The sequence below is a fragment of the Salvelinus namaycush genome, chromosome 7, assembly GCF_016432855.1.
Source record: "Salvelinus namaycush isolate Seneca chromosome 7, SaNama_1.0, whole genome shotgun sequence".
Lineage (NCBI taxonomy): Eukaryota > Metazoa > Chordata > Actinopteri > Salmoniformes > Salmonidae > Salvelinus > Salvelinus namaycush.
The window spans coordinates 17,315,546-17,338,377 of NC_052313.1; the positions used below are offsets into that span (position 1 = coordinate 17,315,546).

Below are 22,832 nucleotides of genomic sequence, written 5' to 3' on the forward strand. Positions count from 1 at the left end.
GCAGAACAAGGCTACAACAAGAACCAAAGGGCCCAAATTGGACATGTGTTCACAGTTCCCCAACTAGCCAACAGCTGAATGAAGTGACTACAAAAATATGACCTTTTCTTCACGGCTGCCGAGAGAAACACAACATTCTTATTCTGAGGGAGGGAAAAAGAACATCAGGCGTTTGTCATAACTTTAATTTGGAGAACCGCTTGGTGGAGACCTAGATTTTTTACAATAAGGGGCTCTTAAATTGAATCAAGCGATCAAGTTCAAACAGTTCCAAGTACTGAACTTAATGCCATAAAATGGTTACAATAAGATTACATGCTTTTCATTTTTACTGCATTAATAATTGGGTATATCAATGCAATGTTTAGCTGGTGCAACACTCCTTAATTATCCACTGCCCGAAAGAATCCTTTAGACTGATGATACTCAACTTTAGTAAAAACCACATGGTCAACTAAATCTAGATATCTAGAGTCTTGTACAGCAATATACATTTAGAATGACCCATTTATACGGTAACCATAGTTGGAATGACCCATTTATATGGTAACCATTGTTGGAATGACCCATTTTATACGGTAACCATTGTTGGAATGACCCATTTTATACGGTAACCATTGTAGGAATGGCCCCTCCATCACCCACAAAACATAATGAACAAAGACAAATTCACATCCGCATTGAGGAATATGACAAAGCCCCCCAATTTCCTGTTTGGCTGCCGAATGCAATCTCTTTGGCTGCTGAGACCCAACCCGGGACCCATTTCAAGAGAGTTGCTGTGTTTCTCATCAACTGACCTTAACCTATCCCCACCCTCTCTTTCGCTTCTCACTTGTACAACAGCTATCTCGTCTCCGAGGCATTTCATCTAGACCTACATCTGTGTTGTGGCCGGTGTTCTGCCAGATGAACAGGCTCCACCAGTGTGTGTGTGTGTTGCCAGAACAACAGAGTGGCTCCAGAGGGAAAGAAGCTTTCCAATACGCTCAGGGAGGCTGATCAAACACAGCAGTAGTCCCCCTTCACTAGGGAAAGAGAGAGAATCACAGTCCTGGGAAAAATCACCCCCCCCCCCCCCCCACACACACATGCACAAACACACACACACACGCACACAAATGATGGCTGTTTGGTATTCATCCAGACAGTAATGTGCTTCACTTATTACGCTCTCCCGGAGCTGCAAGGTCTAATTTAGTGCACCTGGAAGTGAGCAGCCAACAGCCCCCCTGCTATAAAATAGGAAGACGGATTGCAGCTCTCCATGCTCTGAGAGACCAGCGCACTGGAGACAGTGTGTGTGTGTGTGTGTGTTTTGATGACCAAACATATCCCCAAGATGAGGAAGGGTGGAGTCTTTGGTTGGATTACTGAGGATTAACATGTAATGTTAAGGAGTTAAGAGCTTACACTTTCACTGATTGCACAACTTTCTGTTGTGGTAACCAAACTGCCCCAGGAATTCTCTACTCTAGCCCCAGATAAGTTCAGTGTAAGCCCAACTTTACCCAAAAATATCGGAACAGGACAGACGGAGGACAGCAGAGTATTTGGAGTGAGTTTATCTTTACAAGACAAAGTTAAAGTATTTGTTTCTTCGGGTTCTGTTAGTCTTGTCATTACTCTTCTGTAAGTTCCTGGCCTTTATTGCGCTGTATTACGTCAGACATTGATAAGGGTGTTGGGAGTTTAGGGTTCCCATCTAAATCCAAATAGACCAGGGCCCAACGTTTGTCTGTAGAGAGATGATGAGCTCACCTGATCTGGCTCGCAATTGGCGTTGTGCTGCTGCGACGTGTCTTTCACCTGCTGCTTCTCCTCCAGACTCAGGCACAGCAGCCACGTGACCAGGCCCGCCACGAACATGCCGATGTCTGGGATGAACACACGGATCCCGTTCCCTGCATCGGCACCTCGGACACTGCACACACGGACAGAGAGAAACAAGGAAAAATTGTAAGCCAATCAGGATAGATGAGATGAGGATAAATGCTTTGAGTGTTATTCTGTCGTTTTCAGATGCAGTAGCCTATACTGTATTGTTTTATAAGGTTTCCTGTAAGTTGAGTGTCGATATTTGACGCCAGCATTGATAAAATGAAAACTGTACCAATTATACTTCAATTGTACATTTACAATCTATGTCTTTACCACGAAACGATGGTAAACACCACGTGGTGTGGTTAAGAGCTAGTTTATATATAATGCAAAACATTCCTCTTAATGGCTTTTATGGATCATAACAAAGTAGAGTAATCGTTAAATAGTTTACAGTCTGAATTCCTCTTCTATAAATATATGGGTGCAGTATTTCCTCTTATACCTGACTGGTAACAAAATGAAGGCCAACCACATTCATTCATATTCCAATATTGTTGACAGGAATTGTTTTCTCACGCAAAACACGGTGGATTGGTTATTGAAGTAAATCAGAGGCTCAATGTAAAGGTAAACAAAGTAGGTATAAGGAAATGGCTATATAACGTCAAAGTACAGCCGGTCTATACATTGTGTACTATACACTGTCCTATACATTGTCCTATACATCGTCTCTATACATTGTGTCCTATACATTGTGTACTATCCATTGTGTACTATACACAATGTTTTACAGGCCTTTCTCCACCCACACCAATAAAAGCATGGCCTGTATTACATTTTTAACAAATGTCATAAAAAAGGTGCATTCTAACTTCCAAAACCCCCTTCGAGCTAAAATAACGCCTGAGATGAAATTAAGTTTTACGGGTGCCCTTTGCTCAGTAGTGCACTGCGCTAGCCTCTTAAAATACACTGAAAACATTTTGTTCCACAGAAAAGGCGTGGGTTATTCCCACTGTCCTCCCTGTTACAGCGCTGGTCCGGCTGGTTCTTATTTCCCATGCTCTGGAAGTGTATGCTGTGCTGTATCCGTTACAGTGGGCCCAACTCTGGTCCCCCTCTATTGGCCCAAAAAACATCTCTAATGAAATTAAACCATCCAATCCTTACCACGGCCCTTCTTTCAATGCCACCGCCCCAACCCCAATTTCAATCGAAAAGCGTAACTTCTCAACTTTTCTATTTGCTCAGGTTCAAAGCAGTGAGCAGCAACACTAGGCAGATGTGAGAGAGAAGAAAAGTTTTTAAAAAACAGCTGAAGTTACATTTTCAGAGAAACCTTTTGAGCTACATTTTCTGTTAGTGAATTGGGAGTGTGGGTGCGCAGTGCTGGCTTCTGGCTGGTAGGGAGCTTTTCATAAGAGGCCGCGGTGGGAGCACACAACACAGTACACCCTCTATGAACCAAAGACAGCTCAGGAGGCTGGTATTTCTGGTGAGTCATAGTGCAATGCACTCTGGGAGACTGTGTGATCGGGGTGGGACCTAGACATCACCAGACACACGGCCAGGGACACCGTGGGAGAGCACAAGGAGCTTAACATTAGTGATGATGTTCCGAAAAAGAGCAAGGTCAAACAAGAAAAAAACTATCTACATATTAGTGTGTAAACAGTCAGTTAGTTTGGAAGGGATGACCGAGTCTAAAGGTAGGGTAGAAAGACTGACAGGGAATTGGATTCTGTTATCAGTTTGAAGGCGTCAAGGAAGGCACTTTTAAAAAGCAGGTAGCCATTGCACAGGAACCTCTCCCCAAGAGGCCAATGGCAGTTGGGCCCCTGTGATGGTATTAGAAGAAATGGCTGTATAATCTCAGGATATTCAGGATATACTGCCACAAGCAGTAGATGGATATCTGAGTTTTCGCATGCTTGTTTTGCTTTGTTGTTGTGTTGCATAAAACGTTAAACAAATGTTTGGATTCCCATGGTGCTCGCTCCGCATGAACCCCTATGTTCAAAGGCGAGCGGCCAGGGGAGGGCACAGACGCAGACGCTTTGAACCGAGCGATATTTGCCTTCGTAAAAACATTTATAAGCTGCAGACGGCGCTAGTTAACACACTAGATAAAAACACATGAAAAAAACGGGGGCCCAAATAGCAGAGTCAACAAAAGCCCTTTGTAATGAAGCCTCTCTGTGTCTAAACGGTTTGCTTCTCTCTCGCCGTTTAAAGAGTCTTTCATCTCAGTCCTGCTCATAAAGACAGAGCTGTGGAGTTGTGAGCTGGCAACAGAAACCCTTGCACATGGCATTGATTTGGGACCGAAGATAATACGGGTGTGATAAATAACCACCTTTAACCATCTCTACTCCAGGAAGCGGCATTAAAGGGGAGGCCATCAAAGTGGCTAGATGAACTGTACAGATTTAGCCTGTCAGTCTCATCTCTGGAAAGATATCTTGTCGTCATACAAGAAGAAATGTAACTGGTTGATGGATACAGTGACAGGCTGCTACCGAGAGTGAACAGAGCTATCTGTTGACTGGCAGTTAATTTCGGAAGCCATAACAAAATGTTGCACTAGCTAGCGAGCTAACTCGATTTAGCTGTTATGAGAGACTAACTGGCACTGGACTTGAGGCCTTGAGGGCACACTGGCACGTCTATCAATGGGGCATAGGAGTAGACTGTGGGCCCCTGGCTCTCCAGGGTGCCCAGCAGGGCTCCAACACACCAAGGTGCCAGAGAGGGAATAGACAGCTCAGAGTACGGCCAAGACAAGGTTGTTCAAACTAATACACACAAACCTGTGATATGGATTTCAACCTGAATCCTAGAAAGTCTTCAACACAACTATTTGCATTTACAGTAACCATTTAACCATTTCAAAATACACATGTCATCTAGTTTTGAAGATATCAAAACTACCCACATCAGAATAGAAAGAACTCCAATTCATAGAGGCCTAATAATAATATGATTTGAAGAAAATTACTGCAATCACGATGACAAACTTAGAATGATCAAGGATCTTGACTCTAGATCTTAGAAGATTATTTCTCTTGGTGTTTTTTTTTAATTGTTAAAATATCTTAGAAGATCCTAAAAGATCTTGGAGGACTTTGCTTTCACCTACTTCCACTATTGTACCTTTTGTTTGCTCTACACTCGACATGCCAAATGTATTTAATTCACAAATCCACAAAAACATGATCCGCTTCCTCCCCTCTTTCAATCACAGTCAACTACAACTCAATCATTCAACAGCTTGCATTGGCACATGTAACATGTTAACGAATGCACTGTGAAAAGTCATTAAATACAATTTCCCAAAGAGGAATCTCATTAATTCATTGATTTCGGTACCAGAACACCCCATGAGAGTGATAATATGGAGTCCATGACCCAATAATGACAGACCACTAAGATCATTGACTGGAGGACATCTGAGTGAATAGGTTTGAAATTCCTGACTGAACGTATCTCAACGACCTAGCGGGATATCTGGTTGTCCCATAATCCAATCAGATCTCTCGTGCAAGTTCCTAATGAATTATCGCGGGTTTCCACTATTGTTTGTTCCAGGTCCATCAAATTGAATCAAATTGTATTTGTCACATGCGCCGAATACAACAGGTTACAACCACCACAGTGAAATGCTTACTTACAAGCGCTTTCCCAACGATGCAGAGTTCAAGAAGAAGAAAAAAAAGATGTAAACACATGAGAAATAAAACATATAAAAATGAAGGAGTACCAATACCATATCAATGTGCAGGAATATGTGGTAATTGAGGTAGATATGTAAAGAGCATTCGGTAAGAAAGTATTCAGATTTCGTTACGTTACAGCCTTATTCTAAAATGGATTACATTGTTTCCCCCCCTCATCAATCTACATACAATACACCATAATGACAAAGCAAAACTTTTATTTTTATTTTAGCAAAATTCTTACAAATAAAAAACTGATATCACATTTACATAAGTATTCAGACTTTTTACTTTGTTGAAGCACCTATGGCAGCAATTACAACCTTGAGTCTTGGGTACGAAGCTACAAGCTTGGCACACCTGTATTTGGGGAGTTTCTCCCATTCTTCTCTGCAGATCCATCAAGCTCTATCAGGTTGGATGGGGAGCGTCGCTGCACAGCTATTTTCAGGTCTCTTCACAGATGTTCGATCGGGTTCAAGTCCAGGCTCTGGCTGGGCCATTCAAGGACATTCAGAGACTTGTCCCGAAGTCACTCCTGCGTTGTCTTGGCTGTGTGCTTAGGGTTGTTGTCCTGTTAGAAGGTGAACCATCGCCCCAGTCTGAGGTCCTGAGTGCTCTGGAGCAAGTTTTCATCAAGGAGCTTTCTGTACTTTGCTCCGTTCATCTTTCCCTCGATCCTGACTAGTTTCCCAGTCCCTGTCGCTGAAAAACATCTCCACAGCATGATGCCTGGCACCACCGTGGGGATGGTGCCAGGTGTCCTCCAAACGTGATGCTTGGCCTTCAGGCCAAATAGTTCAATCTTGGTTTCATCAGACCAGAGAATCTTGTTTCTCATGGTCGGAGTCCTTTAGGTGCTTTTTGGCAAACTCCAAGTGTCTTGTGCCTTTTACTGAGGAGTGGCTTCCGTCTGGCCACTCTACCATAAAGGCCTGATTGGTGGAGTCCTGCAGAGATGGTTGTCCTTCTGGAAAGTTCTCCCATCTCCACAGGGAACTCTGGCACTCTATCAGAGTAACTATTGGGTTCATGGTCACCTCCCTGACCAAGGCCCTTCTCCCCCGATTGCTCAGTTTGTCCAGGTGGCCAGTTCTAGGAAGAGTCTTGGTGGTTCCAAACTTCTTCCGTTTCAGTATGATGGAGGCCACTGTGTTCTTGGGGACCTTCAATGCTGCAGACATTTTTTTGGTACCCTTCCCCAGATCTGTGCCTCGACACAATCCTGTCTTGGACCTCTACGGACAATTCTTTCGACCTCATGGCTTGGTTTCTGCTCTGACATGCACTGCCAACTGTGGGACCTTATATAGACAGATGTGTTCCTTTTCATATCATATCCAATCAATTGAGTTTACCACATGTGGACTCCAATCAAGTTGTAGAAACCACTCAAGGGTGATCAATGGAAACAGGATGCACCTGAGCTCAATTTCGAGTCTCATAGCAAAGGGTCTGAATACTAATTTAAATAAGGTATTTCTGCTTTTTGTTTTTTATAAATTTGCAAACATTTCTAAAAACCTGTTTTCACTTTGTCATTATGGGGTTTTGTGTGGAGATTGATGAGTGGAAAAAATTATTTAATCCATTTTAGAAGAAGGCTGTAACGTAGCAAAATGTGGAAAAACTCAAGGTGCCTGAATACTTTCCGAATGCACTGTACATAGGCAGGGGTAAAGTGACTAGGCATCAGGATATATAATACTTAAATTAAAAAGAAGTATCAGCATATATGGTGTGTGTGTGTGTGTGTGTGTGTGTGTGTGTGTGTGTGTGTGTGTGTGTGTGTGTGTGTGTGTGTGTGTGTGTGTGTGTGTGTGTGTGTGTGTGTGTGTGTGTGTGTGTGTGTGTGTAGATAGACACCTGTGAGTATGCATATAGCCAGTGCAGGTAGAATCAATGCAGATATTCCATACAGCTAGAGCGGGTAGTCATTGATTAGCTGTTCAGCGGTCCAGTTGCTTGGAGATAGAAGCTGTCTCAGATCTTGTTGGTACGAGACCTGATGCTCTGGTACCGCTTGGGTGGATGGAGTCCTTGGTAAGTTTCTGGGCTTTCCTCAGACACATCAGAGCTGGGAGAGCATGTCGTTCATCAAAGGAGATGGAGGAAATGTGAACACAGATCATATTTAACAATTATGTGAATAAGTCGGTAGCCCAGGAGTTATGTGGCTGGGGTGGATTTAAGTATAGAGAAAAACAACCCAGGTTTAAGTGCTTTGATACCTATACTTTGAAAGGATTGTCTGTAAGCCACGGATTTGTGCATGATCAGCATACGATTCGGATCCAAGCCTTTAGCCGCACGGCTTCAGTAGACTGTTTAACATGAATACCATAATCATCAGCTAGTATCTCTCAACAAATCCAAATGTCCTGAATATCATGGACCTTACACGCACACAAAATGTGGTTTTGTTTATGGAATCCAAACATAAATAGGTAGCATTTCTGGAGATGGTTAATTGACATAAGCAAAGATGTATTTACGAGTGTCAGGGGGAAAGGTGCTCTCTTTAGTTTGAGTTTCTGGAGCAGACCATCTCCTGCCACATGTCAACACAGACAGACAGACAGACAGACAGACAGACAGACAGACAGACAGACAGACAGACAGACAGACAGACAGACAGACAGACAGACAGACAGACAGACAGACAGACAGACAGACACACAGACAGACAGACACACAGACAGACAGACACACAGACAGACACATGCACAGAGCAGGGATGCCAACTCCAGCTCCCAAATGGCAATAATAAACTGTTCCTGTGCCATTGAAACTGTTATTCCTTCAAACAATCTGCCAACTGTCATTTAGAAAACCCCACTTTAACATACAGTAATATCCATGTCAGGCTGAACGACACACAACTAGAATGGTTCAAACGTAATTCAATTCATCATCAAGCTTCGAGGTGAACGATAATAACAAGGGAGGGTTAATGGTAAACGGTTGTGCCGCCATCCTCTCATATAGCATATAAAAACCTGAAAGCCGATGCCCTGGTCGACTGTTCCTGTGCTTAGGGAAACCACAGCTAACGGGATGATTAGGAAGTCGACACACAGACAGACTGCAATTGTCGACTTAGGGCCGTGAGGCCTCAGGAAGGTTGAAGGAAGGTTGTGGGAAGGATGAGCTGTTTGCAAAGTGACACACCTAATGGCAGAGATCGGGCTTCACCAGAAGCCAGCATGGTTAGGTAACTGTTATATGGCATCCAGTTATAAAACACACACTAAAAAAGGGTCCCATCCAGTCGAGGAGGTGATACATAGGAAGGACAATGTTTTCTACTATTGTCTGAGACGCTACGTATTTCGGAGAAAGTATTCCAATATCGATGAACATAAAACTGTGAAATTTTACTGGCAGCACAAAGAATGTCTCAAATGTCAGATACAAGTCTGTCTCCAATCGTTTTGTCTGGAATGGCTAGACGGCCAACACTTGGCCATCGTAGTATAGTTCCCCTTTGTTCTGCCTAGTGGAGAGTGGACTGAAGCGGAGCTGAGGCAGCGCTTTGCCCTACTCCAGAGGGTCACAACACTGGACACAGGGGCCTAATGATGGAACTCAACCAATCACGTCCAGCATATTAAAAGAAGACTGTACCACAAGGGGTTAATTAAGGAGGGTAGTCTGGATCTGTTTACTAGAACTACTTCCTCACAAAATGGAGGACAGGTCGTGAGTTTGATTAATTTAGCCCCGCTGTTTACTCTGAGTCATCGAGCAGGGGGGAAGGAGGGAGAAAAAGCCACAATTCACATCAGGAAGCAACCAGAGGCACAGACCACCAAATAACACAGTACAACCCGGTTTTCTTTTTATACCTCTGTCCGTCGCTTGTACAAGCACTTTTTGGTGTAAGCCTTGAGGAACATGTTTAGCTTCTTCATTCTCGAATACAAAAAATATATAGTTGTTGACTACTGAAGAAGGGAAAGGTAAAGTTGTGAATGAAACAGGTGACACGTGGTTGTAACAGGTGACACGTGGTTGTAACAGGTGGTTCAGACATGCTCATACTCAATTACAACAGGTGTTCCTACCGATCTGTTCTAGGAAAAATCTTGATCCACGCCGACAATATCCTGCTTATCTGGTTGTCTGGTACTCTATCTCTCAGGACATTCAACAGTTCCTCCCCACTTCACCTTTAATCCCCTGTAAATCCCTTTAACCGGGTTGTTTCAAGTCGGCCAATATGCTCTGGGCCGTCGCTAGACAGCAATTACGCTTTAATTGTTTGTACAGTAAACAGAGGACGTTTGGCGCGTCGCCCCCGGCAGCCCTCAGAGTACGGCGCGGTCCTGGCGAGGTCCGGGCAAGGCTGGCAGCGTCCACAGAGTACCACAGACCGTCGGGCACCCTGTCGGGCCAAGAGAAACAGGACAGCACAGTGGCACGATTCAGGCCTCACATATCACTGGTTTATATTCCAGGCCAGCACCTGGCCGGCTGGCAATATCCAGCCCAACATTATTAAAGACCTGGAGTTTAACTACTGATTTGAGAATTATACATTAGAGGGTGGAAAATGTTTTGTGACCCCGTGTTTAACAGAAATAAATGTGTAATTAATAGATTAGGGTATTTGTGGAGCAGTAGATTATACTTAAGAGATGTATATGGTAATTAGATGGTGGCTGCACTGAGTAGACTTCATTGAGGAACAAGGAACAGTCACAGCTCTGAAATAGTCCACCTGCTCCAACCCAGACAGCTCTTGGAAATCTGACTAGATTTATCCATCTCAGCTACTGTACGCTAGTTTGGGTGTGTGAACATGACTCTTTTTCCCCGAATAACAACAACATAGTATAGAAATGTCACAGTTCAAAGCACCATCATGCAGTATGTAAACTGTTGGACTGTGTAGTAGTCAGAGGAACAGAAAGCAGACACTGGAGTCTTTGAGTGCGCTGGGTTTCACCACGTAAAACGTCTTGTTTCACAGACTAAATAAACAGTAGTCGTTACAAAATCAAACCACGTCTGGAGATATTCCCTGATTCTATCAGGGAATAGGATTCTAGAAATGTTGCACAATACTCAGCTGCCCTCGGAACAATAGTTAGGGGATGTCGATATGATAAAGAGGAAATCTTGTTTCAATGTAGACAATGAAGCAAGAGTAAATAACATAAGATACAAAAGCCCAGTTGGACTTAACACACACAAACATCAGATTGTGAACATGATCCTAAGCTTATCTCCATGTGAAAGGAAACAAAAGTGACTTTTACCTCGATGCACCAACCACCACAAAACATGGTTATGGGTATTATGGGTAGAAGGCTCCCAAAGAGGAATAGAGAAGGACATAAGTGCTGCCCTGAAGCGACGATGGAGATCACATGACGGAGGTCACTTGCTTAATACATACAGTGCCTTCAGAAAGTATTCACACCCCTTGACTTATTCCACATTTTGTTGTGTTACAGCCTGAACTAAAAATGGATTTAAAAAAATGTTTTTTACACATCTACACACAATACCCTATAGTGAAAACGGGTTTTTCAAATTTTTTGCAAATATATTGAAAATGAAATACAGAAATACAGTGTGCATCAGTATTCACACCCCTCTGGTATGACACTCCAAGTTGAGCTCAAGTGCATCCAATTTCCTTTTGATCATCCTTGAGAAGTCACTACAACTTGATTAGAGTCCATCTGTATCCAATTCAACTGTTTGGACATGATTTAGAAAGAAACACACCTGTCTATATAAGTTCCCACTGACAGTGCATGTCAGAGCATTAACTATACCATGAAGTCCAAGGACCTGTCTGTAGATCTCCGAGATTGCGATGAGGTATATATCTGGGGAAGGGTTTCAAACAATTTCCAAGAGCAGAGTGGTCTCCATCATTGGGAAATTAAAAAAATATGGAACTACCCAGTCTCTGCCTAGAGCTGGTCGTTCGACCAAACTGAGCAACTGGGCAAGAAGGACATTGGTCAGGGAGGTGACCAAGAACCCAATGCCCACTCTGACAGAACTACAGAGTTCCGTGGCTGAGATGGGAGAACCTACAGCACTTCACCAATCTGGGATTTATGGGAGAGTTGCCAGACAGAAACAACTCCTGAGAAAAAGGGCACATGAGAGCACACCTGGAGTTTGCAAAAAGGCACATCAAAGACTCAGAGCATAAGACAAAAGATTATGTGATCTGATGAGACAGAAATATAACTATTTGGCCTGAATGCAAAGCGCTATATCTGGAGAAAACCAGGCACAGCTCATCACCCATCTAACACCATCCCTACCGTGAAGCATTGTGCTGACAGCATCATGCTATGGGGATGTATTTTCAGCAGATAGAGGGAACAATGAATGAAGCCAAATACAGGCAAAGTCTTAATGAGAACCTGATTCAGAGTGCAAACAACCTTAGACTGTGGCGAAGATTTACGTTCCAACAGGACAATGACCCCAAGCATACAGCCAAAGCAATGCTGGAGTGGCTTCAGACTTGAATCCCATTGAAAATCTGTGAAAAGATTACTGTTCACCGCCACTCCCCGTCTAACTTAACAGAGCTTGAGAAAATCTGGAAGGAAGAATGGGAGAAAATCCCCAAATCCAGACGTGCAAAGCTGATACAGACATACCCAAAAGGACTCAAAGCTGTAATCGCCGCCAAGGGTGATTCTACAAAGTAATGACTCAGGTGTGTAAATACTAACAGTACCAGACAAAAGTTTGGACACACCTACTCATTCAAGGGTTTTTCTTTATTTTTACTATTTTCTACTTTGTAGAATAAATATTTTATATTTGAGATTCTTCAAAGTAGCCACCCTTTGCCTTGATGACAGCTTTGCACACTCTTGGCATTATCTCAACCAGCTTCATGAGGTAGTCACCTGGAATGCATTTCAATTAACTTCTTTGTGATAGGGGGCAGCATTTTCACTTTTGGATGAATAGCGTGGCCATAGTGAACTGCCTCCTACTCTGTCCCAGATGCTAATATATGCATATTATTATTACTATTGGATATAAAACACTCTGAAGTTAGTTTCTAAAAATGTTTGAATGATGTCTGTGAGTATAACAGAACTCATATGGCAGGCAAAAACCTGAGAAAAATCCAAACAGGAAGTGAGAATTCTGAGGCTGGTTGATGTTCAACTCATCGCCTATTCAATTCCCTGTAAGATATGGATCTGTTTGCACTTCCTATGCCTTCCACTAGATGTCAACCGTCTGTAGAACGTGGAATGAAGCCTCTACTGTGATGTTGAGCTGGATGGGAGGTGTTTCAGTCATTGGTCTGGCAGAATGCCAGTTCCTGGTCATGCGTATTCCAAATGATATCGTCTTGCTTTCCATTACTTCTAGAGACACAAAGGAATTCTCCGGTTGGAACGTTATTGGATAGTTATGATAACAACATCCTGAAGATTGATTCTCTACTTAGTTTGACCAGTTTATTCGACCTGTAATATAACTTTTTGAAGTTTTCGTCCGAGTTCGCCTGCATCTGCGCGAGCGTTTGGACATGTGCACTAAACGTGCTAGCAAAAGTAGCTACTTAGACATAAGTAATGGACATTATCGAACAAAACAACGATTTATTGTGGAACTAGGATTCCTGGGAGTGCATTCTGATGAAGATGATCAAAGGTAAGGGAATATTTATGATGTAATTTCGTATTTCTGTTGACTCCAACATGGCGGAGAAATGTTGTTATATCTGAGCGCCGTCTCAGATTATTGCATGGTGTGCTTTTTCTGTAAAGTTTTTTTGAAATCTGACACAGCGGTTGCATTAAGAACAAGTGTATCTTTAATTCTATGTAAAACATGTATCTTTCATCAAAGTGTATGATGAGTATTCCTGTTATTAGATGTGGCTCTCTGCAATTTCTCCGGATATTTTGGAGGCATTTCTGAACATGGCGCCAATGTAAACTAAGATTTTTGGATATAAATATGCACATTATCGAACAAAACATACATGTATTGTGTAACATGATGTCCTATGAGTGTCATCTGATGAAGATCATCAAAGGTTAGTGATTAATTTTATCTCTATTTCTGCTTTTTGTGACTCCACTCTTTGGCTGGGAAAATGGCTGTGTTTTTCTGTGGCTATGTACTGACCTAACATAATCGTTTGGTGTGCTTTCGCCGTAAATCCTTTTTGAAATCAGACATGTTGGCTGGATTCACAACATGTGTAGCTTTAATTTGGTGTCTTTCATGTGTGATTTCATGAAAGATTGATTTTTTATAGTAATATATTTGAATTTGGCGCGCTGCATTTTTTCTGGCTTTTGGCCAAGTGGGACATTAGCGTCCCACATATCCCAGAGAAGTTAACAGGTGTGCATTGTTAAAAGTTCATTTGTGGAATTTCTTTCCTTCTTAATGCGTTTGAGCCAATCAGTTGTGTTGTGACAAGGTAGCAGTGGTATATAGAAGATAGCCTTGTTTGGTAAAATACCAAGTCCATATTATGGCAAGAACAGCTCAAATAATCAAAGAGAAACAAAAGTCCATCATTACTTTAAGATATAAAGGTCAGTCAATACGGAACATTTAAAAAATGTTAAAAGTTTCTTCAAGTGCAGTGGCAAAAACCATCAAGCGCTATGATGAAACTGTCTCTCATGAGAACTGCCACAGGAAAGGAAGACCCAGAGTTACCTATGCTGCAGAGGATAAATTCATTAGAGTTACCAGCCTCAGCAATTGCCGCCCAAATAAATGCTTCAGAGTTCAAGTAACAGACATATCTCAACATCAACTGTTCAGAGGAAACTGCGTGAATCAGTCCTTCATGGTCGAATTGCTGCAAAGAAACTACAACTAAAGGACACCAATAACAAGAAGAGACTTGCTTGGGCCAAGAAACACGAGCAATGGACATTAGACACCGGAAAATCTGTCATTTGGTTTGACGAGTCCTAATTAGAGATTTTTGTCTCCAACCACCGTGTCTTTGTGAGATGCAGAGTAGGTGAACAGACGATCTCCGCATGTGTGGTTCCCACCATGAGGCATGGAAAAGGAGGTGTGATGGTGTAGGGGTGCATTGCTGGTGACACTGTCGGTAATTTATTTAGAATTCAAGGCACACTTAACCAGCATGGCTACCACAGCATTCTACAGCGATACGCCATCCCATCTGGTTTGCGGTTAGTCGCACTATATCATTTGTTTTTCAACAGGACAATGACCCAAAACACACTTCCCGGCTGTGTAAGAGCTGTTTGACCAAGGAGAGTAATGGAGTGCTGCATCAGATGACCTGGCCTCCACAAGGCAAAGGGTGGCTACTTTGAAGAATCTAAAATCTAAAATATATTTTGATATATTTTCACACTTTTTTGGTTACTACATGATTCTATATGTGTTATTTCATAGTTTTGATGTCTTCACTGTTATTCTACAATGTAGTAAAATAGTAAAATAAAGAAAAACCCTTGAATGAGTAGGTGTGTCCAAACTTTTGAATGGAACTGTATGTAAATTAGATATTTCTGTGTTTCATTTTCATTACATTTGCAAACATTTCTAAACATGTTTACATTTTGTCATCATGGGGCATTGTTTGTAGATAGGTGAGAAAGAAAATGTTTTATCTATATTGAATTCAGGCTGTAACAAAACAAAATGTGGAATAAGTCTCGGGGTATGAATACCTTCTGAAGGGACTGTACAGTACATCCCTCTCAACAAATCTCCATTCTCATGTGGTTATTCTAGGTGCAACACATTTCCTATGGGAACCAGTGACCACATTTCAAGCTTTTATGCCCATTGTTAGTAAGAAATCTTTCCCGCAGAAAAGAAACCATTTATGTAGACCAGCTTGACCGAATCTGCCAAGGAAAGAAACAATGAAATACAAAATGAGATGGGTAAATTCCACGCTGTTATTCCCCTCACTGTTGCGTCACACAGTTGAACGTCAGCCAAGAGGACCCAGCTCATTCCAAGTCAATTCATCTCACTCTACTGAGGGGAACACAACAGCAACTGTGTGTTACAGTGAATACATCAAAGTCTAACTTAAATCTAGTTAAGGTTTTAATTTGACAGAAAGGGTTGTCCTTTTATTATAAACCTAAAAATGTGGATGCCAGACACTGATGTTGACCCTGACAGAAAGGTATTTGTTACACAGAAATGTATATGATAGACAGTGACGTTTCCTCTCCTCTCTACTGTCTGACTGTTGGTTAAGGGCTTGTAAGTAAGTATTTCACGGTGATACCTGTTGTATTTGGCGCATGTGACAAATAACATGTCATTTGATTTTGATTAACACTAACGTATGGTGCTGATAACAGAGCAGACAGACAGACAGTCATATTACGTAAACTACTAATACTACTGGTTGGCTATAGGCTCCAGCCAGGTACATGGCTCATACCGAAGTCCCAGCCTCTTGCCAAACACACACACTCACAACCTCTTCCCAGCCAGCCAGGTTAAATTACATAATCAAAAGGGGGCAAAGCTGGAATGCCGGAACTACCAAAAAGTAATGTAGTTCAGACACACTCCTTCGCCGTGAAATAATATGACAGACTAGTAGTCAATGAAGGCTAGGCCAATAACCAGTGTCAAGAAAATAAAGATTTACAAATTTACACCTGGCCTCATATACTTGAGATTGTGACTAACAACCTTTCCACACAATAACAGACATTCTGATTCATTTTTTATGTATAACACAAAAAAGTAGATTTCCCAAGGATTCTTTGATAAGTCCCCAGCTTCATTTGAAGCTTCCTTTGTCTGTAATGGTCCTCCCTCATTACAGTCGCTCCCAGTCTCGCTTTCCAGTGCTGTATGTCATGTGAAACTGGAGCTCCATTAGGGGGCTAGGCCACTCCAGAGCCGGGTGTAAGTAGGACCCATCACTCAGTGGGCTCCACAGGCTCCTGTCTGGTACACATTCATCACCGTCACTCACCTGTCTCCCAGCCTCCCACAAAGCAACAGGAGGAGAGGCGCCGTAGCAGCAGCATCAGGGCTGAGACAGACCCGAGCGGGAGAGACTACAAGAACACAGCTGACGCTTAAACCGACTTTAAACCTAAAACTGACACTTACCTTAACCCTAACCTTAACCATACTCTTAACCCTAAACCTAAACCTAACCCTAAACTTAATGGGATACTTCGGGATTTTAGCAATGATGCCCTTTATCTACTTCCCCAGAGTCAGATGAACTAGGGGATACCATTTGTATGTCTCTGTGTCCAGTACGAAGGAAGTTAGAGGTCGTTTCAAAAGCCATTGCTAACTAGCGTTAGCCCAATGACTGGAAGTGTATGGGTATCTGCTAGCATGCTCATAGAGGCCAATAGACTTCCAGTCTTGAACCTGTGAGAACTGTGTTTACAGTGTGACATCATAAGTTGAGTAAATATCTGTTATAAATCTGTTATTAGTGTGCAAAAGGTCAGGCATATTTGCCAAATGATATCAACAAGACCATTAGGCTAAGCTCCATATGTCACCAGAAGTAGTCAAAACACTGACGAGCCATCTTTCTGTCCTGCTAATTTCACAGACAGACAGACAGAGAGGACCATGGAGAGGGCTGTTATAGTTACCACCCAACGAGCCTTGCTGGGAACTCCCTCTCTCCCAGACAAAATTACAATATCACTGTATCCAACACCTGAGGAATGCCAGCAGCTTCCCTCATGGTGGCATTACCGTGACTCTAAACATTCGGGTTGGCTCTTTCCCCCATTTGCTGTTTCTTTAACCCAGTAAGCAGTAACACGTTCCAATGCTTGGAAGGTGACATCACCGCACCTGTAGCTATGGATCACCTCGGGAACCCTGAAATGGCTCTGCTAATTAACCTAGCACACAGACGCAGCACAGCGCAGAAGACTGGGCTAATTTACTATGTTTACGCCACACATGCTGTAAGGATATGTGCAAAAGTTATACAACCATAATTTCTGTGAACCCGGCGGCCGCACCAACCATAACAGCCGATGCTGGGAAAATAAACGCCCACTTCAATCCGTCATGACACAATGTAGTAAAGGTTCAGACCTGAAAAAACACAAAATCTCTGGTTTGTTGAGTCTATTATTTTACAGCTAGCCTTTCTTTCAAACCACAGCTGGGGACGAAGCATGTATCCAATAACTGTATATATGAATGGACAAAGCCATTGATCAAGTGACACCATTCATTTCTATGTGAAGACTCAATAGCGCATTTGAAGCCAACGAAATCGGTTAAGATGGCGTCTCCTGTCGGAGATTTATGCAACCATAACATGCGCAGTATTAGCTATCGCTGTCGGCCTTTGAACTTCGTGGCTTCAATGAGAGGGGGCAGTCATTCTCCCCTGCACGTATCTCGCTTTGAGGCATTCGATCACATCAACAAAGCCTTGAACAGCATGTAATGACGACATAAGTAAGCTATATACAGGGTCAGTTCCAGGGTCACTAAGCTATATACAGGGTCAGTTCCTGGGTCAGTAAACTATATACAGGGTCAGTTCCAGGGTCAGTGCCAATACCATATTTACAATGTACAGGGATACTGGAGTGATAGAGGTAGATACGTATAGGGGTAAGTGGACTAGGCATCAGGATATATGATAAATAGAGTAGCAACGTGTGTGTAGAGTCAGTCTGAATGAGTGTGTGAACAAACTAAATGTGTGTGTTTGTGTGTGTGTTGGAGTGTCAGTGTGAGTGTGTGTGAATGAGTGTGTAGAGTGAGTATGAGTGTGTAGAGTGTGCATAGAGTGAGTATGAGTGTGTAGTGTGCATAGAGAGAGTGTGTAGAGTGCATAGAGCCAGTGCAAAATGACTCTGCAGTCAATGCAGAGAGTCTGTGTAGCCATTTTGTTAGCTAAAGTTGAAGTCGGAAGTTTACATACACTTAGGTTGGAGTCATTAAAACAAGTTATTCAACCACTCCACAAATGTATTTTTAACAAACTATAGTTTTGGAAAGTCGGTTAGGACATCTCCTTTGTGCATGACACAGGTAATTTTTCAAACAATTGTTTAGACAGATTAATTCACTTATAATTCACTGTATCACAGTTTACATACACTAAGCTGACTGTGCCATTAAAAAGCTTGGAAAATTCCAGAAAATTATGTAATGGCTTTAGAAGCTTCTGATAGGCTAATTGACATCATTTGAGTCAATTGGAGGTGTACCTGTGGATGTATTTCAAGGCCTACCTTCAAACTCAGTGCCTCTTTGCTTGACATCATGGGAAAATCAAAAGAAATCAGCCAAGACCTCAGAAAATAAATAGTAGACCTCCACAAGTCTGGTTCATCCTTGGGAGCAATTTCCAAACGCCTGAAGGTACCACGTTCATCTGTACAAACAATAGTACGCAAGTATAAACACCATGGGACCACTCAGCCATCATACCGCTCAGGATGGGGACGTGTTCTGATGAACATACATTGGTGCGAAAAGTGCAAATCAGTCCCAGAAAAACAGCAAAGGACCGTGTGAAGATGCTGGAGGAAACAGGTACAAAAGTATCTATATCCACAGTAAAACAACTCCTATATCGACATAACCTGAAAGGCCGCTCAGCAAGAAAGAAGCCACTGCTCCAAAACCGCCATAAAAAAGCCATACTAGGGTTTGCAACTGCACATGGGGACAAAGATCGTAATTTTTGGAGAAATGTCCTCTGGTCTGATGAAACAAAAATAGAACTCTTTGGCCATAATGACCATCGTTATATTTGGAGGAAAAAGGGGAGGCTTGCAAGCAGAAGAACACCATCCCAACCGTGAAGCATGGGGGGGGCAGCATCATGTTGTGGGGGTGCTTTTCTGCAGGAGGGACTGGTGCACTTCACAAAATAGATGGCATCATGAGGTAGGAAAATTATGTGAGAATATTGAAGCAACATCAAGCCATCAGTCAGGAAGTTAAAGCTTGGTCGCAAAAGGGTCTTCCAAATGGACAATGACCCAAGCATACTTCCAAAGTTGTGGCAAAATGGCTTAAGGACAACAAAGTCACGGTATTGGAGTGACCATCACAAAGCCCTGACCTCAATTCCATAGAAAATGTGTGGGCAGAACTGAAAAAGCGTGTGCGAGCAAGGAGGCTTTCAAACCTGATTCCGTTACACCAGAAGGAATGGGACAATCTGTCAGAAGGAATGGGCCAAAATTCACCCAACTTACCCGAAATGTTTGACCCAAGTTAAACAATTTAAAGGCAATGCTACCAAATACTAATTGAGTGTATATAAACTTCTGACCCACTGGGGATGTGATAAAAGAAATAAAAGCTGAAATAAATCATTCTCTCTACTATTATTCTGACATGTCACATTCTTAAATAAAGTAGTGATCCTAACTGACCTAAAACCAGGAATTTTTCCAAGGATTAAATGTCAGCAATTGTGAAAAACTGAGTTTAAATGTATTTGGCTAAGGTGTATGTAAACTTCCGACTTCAACTGTATATAGCAGTCTTATGGTTTGGGGATAGAATCTGTTCAGGAGCCTGTTTGTGTCAGACTTGTTTCTCCGGTACTCAGTGGTGTAGCTGTTGAACTTTTTGAGGATTTGAGGGCCCATACCAAATCTTTTCAACCTCCTGAGGGGGAAGAGGCGCTGTTGCACCTTCTTCACGACTGTTTGCGTGTGTGTGGACCATTTTAAATCCTTATTGATTTCGACATAGAGGAATATGAAGCTCAGGATCCAGTTGCAGAGGGAGGTGTCCAGGCCCAGCATCCCAAGCTTGGTGACTATGGTGTTAAGCGCTCAGCTGTAGTTAATGAACAATATTATCACATAGGTAGTCCTCTTATCTAGGTGTGTGAGGACGTTTCCAGTGCAATGAAGATTGCATCGTCTACAGTATGGATCTGTCGGGGCGGTATGCAAATTGGAGTGGGTCTAGGGCACATGTGTCAAACTCATTCCACGGAGGGCCGAGTGTCTGATGGATTTTGCTCCTCCCTGGGGTACTTGATTGATTAATTAAGGCCACTAATTAGAAAGGAACTCCCCTCACCTGGTTGTCTAGGTCTTAACTGAAAGGAAAAAACTAAAAGCAGCAGACACTAGGCCCTCCATGGAATGAGTTTGACACCCCTGCTTTAGGGTGTCTGGGATGATGGAGTTGATGTGTGCCATAATCAGCCTTTCAAAGCACTTCATGATCACATAAGTGCTACAGGGCAGTAGTTATTATGGCAGGTAGTCTTAAGACTTCATGGGAACAGAAATGATGGTGGTCAGCTTGAAACATGTGGGGATTACAAACTGGGACAAGGAGAGGTTGAGAATGTCTGTGAATATGCCTGACAGCTGTTCTGAGCATGCTCTGAGAATGCACCCTGGAACACCGTCCGGCCCTGCGGCCCTATGAGCGTTTACCTGATTAAAAACCTTATGGATGACCCACTTGGGAAAACAGTCATTTGTATGCTGCGATGAGGGCTCTACCTGAGTGGTTCATATGGCAATGAAAGTAGATGAGAATGAAACATGGATTGTTTTGTTTGGCTGCTGTGTTTTAACTTGCTCTAGTGTATTAGAGTGTCTGCCAAATGACTGAGTGTATTGGGTGAAATGTAATCATTCAGTTGAGCTCAATTGAACGAGTACTATGGCACTATGCCATAGAATGGATTTTAGCGACGTACAATAGAACAAGTAAACCTTCTTGTTGTCCTCTGTGGGGTGTGGGAGGATACTCCCCACTTTACCACACAAACACCATGAAAACATATATGGGAATCAAACTGAGCTATGTACAGTGATTTTAATGTGAAAGCTTTGGTCTCTTACCTTTCAAAGCCCAGCTGTCGAACCGACTTCTCCCATGTTGAACCTGAAAAGAACACAAAATATAGACGTCAAAATCCTCGCTCAACAGAGTGGACCATTATTCCAACTCCTGAGGTGGACTTAAGATGGCAGCTGCTCAAATGGCAGGCTTTCATGAAGCACTTTCTGTTATCCCACAGAGCCTCCCCATCATTCAACCTGGAGTGTTGACAGCCTGAGCCCCATTAGAATACACTGAAAAGTTGAAGTTGTACCAATCCATCTTTGACTCGATAAACTTTCTATGTCTGCACAGGGATGCAATCCCACTTCTGACACCAATGTGGCAGATCTTTCAAATGATATACAGATTACATGAATAATTTAACCTTGAATCCAATCGTTTCACACGCACACTGACCCTCCTTAGGACGGTAACACAGATCTAAACCACATGTTAGCGAAGGTAAACCACACACACACACACACACACACACACACACACACACACACACACACAGGGTGCACCAGACAGCCACTTGGAACGCCCTCCGTCTCACAGTTAGTTGTCATCCTGTGACTCACATGACTCATGCATTTGGCAGACAACTCCTCTCTCTCCTCTCTTCCGCCTCTTTGTGTGTTTATGACACGAAACTCCGCTGTCCACCCGCACGTTGATTTAACGACTCAGGGAAAAACAAAAATGTTCTTGAAAGGCTTTGGACTCCTGGGCTTTTTGTTTACAGAGACAGGTCCAGGTGTGTGGAGGCCCCCCTCTGGACGGGAGTTGAGATTTGTCTTACAGCCAAGTGCCAACTCCCAACACACCGCCCCCCTTCAGCTGATCTGAGGATAGTTACCCTAACGACAGATCCATGAGTCAGTGCTCAGGCGGCTAATTAGCTCTGTCATTAGCTCGTTAACTGCCTGGTTAATAAGCCCTACTCGGATGAGAAGACAAGTTCACCACTGGGATGACTGATGACCACTTCCTGTTTAAAAAAGGAATTTAACTGAGAAAGTGCTGAGAAAGTACTTTCTGTACTTAACTTGAAATTATTCAACTTTATCAATAATACATTTCTTGGTAACACTTTACCTTAAGTTGCCCTTATATTTATGTAACTAAACAGTAACAACTGAAGTAACAACATTGTATTAACATGTAGTTACATATTAGTAACTCATTTGTAATAACATGCTAATAGAGCGTAGCCATTTCTCTAAAACACACTATCATCATGGTGCTTTTTAATGGTAAGTTTACAAACATTGGTTGTGATAAGTATAATTGAAACTTGGGTATCATTACGGTAAGTGGGGAAATAAGTATAGCCAGTTATAATTGTAATGGCTTAGCAGATCATAAAAAAAGAAGACACATTTTTACATGGCTAAAAGAGAAAGAATATAATATCTATTGTTTACAGGAAACTCATTCTACAAATATAGATGAGATTGGGTGGGAAAAGGACTGGGAGGGAGAAATATATTT

General features: G+C 42.5%; 1 protein-coding gene across 1 annotated transcript in view; it reads right to left on the reverse strand.

Annotated features, from left to right (window-relative positions):
* LOC120050632 (piezo-type mechanosensitive ion channel component 2) overlaps positions 1–22,832 on the reverse strand; it is a 129,646-nt gene that overhangs the window by 76,714 nt on the left and 30,100 nt on the right. The window contains exons 3-5 of the mRNA XM_038997218.1: positions 21,356–21,398; positions 1,758–1,924; positions 797–819 (exon numbers count right to left, since the gene is read on the reverse strand). Of these exons, the coding sequence (XP_038853146.1) occupies positions 797–819; positions 1,758–1,924; positions 21,356–21,398 (233 nt within the window). The remainder of the gene's footprint in view (positions 1–796; positions 820–1,757; positions 1,925–21,355; positions 21,399–22,832) is intronic.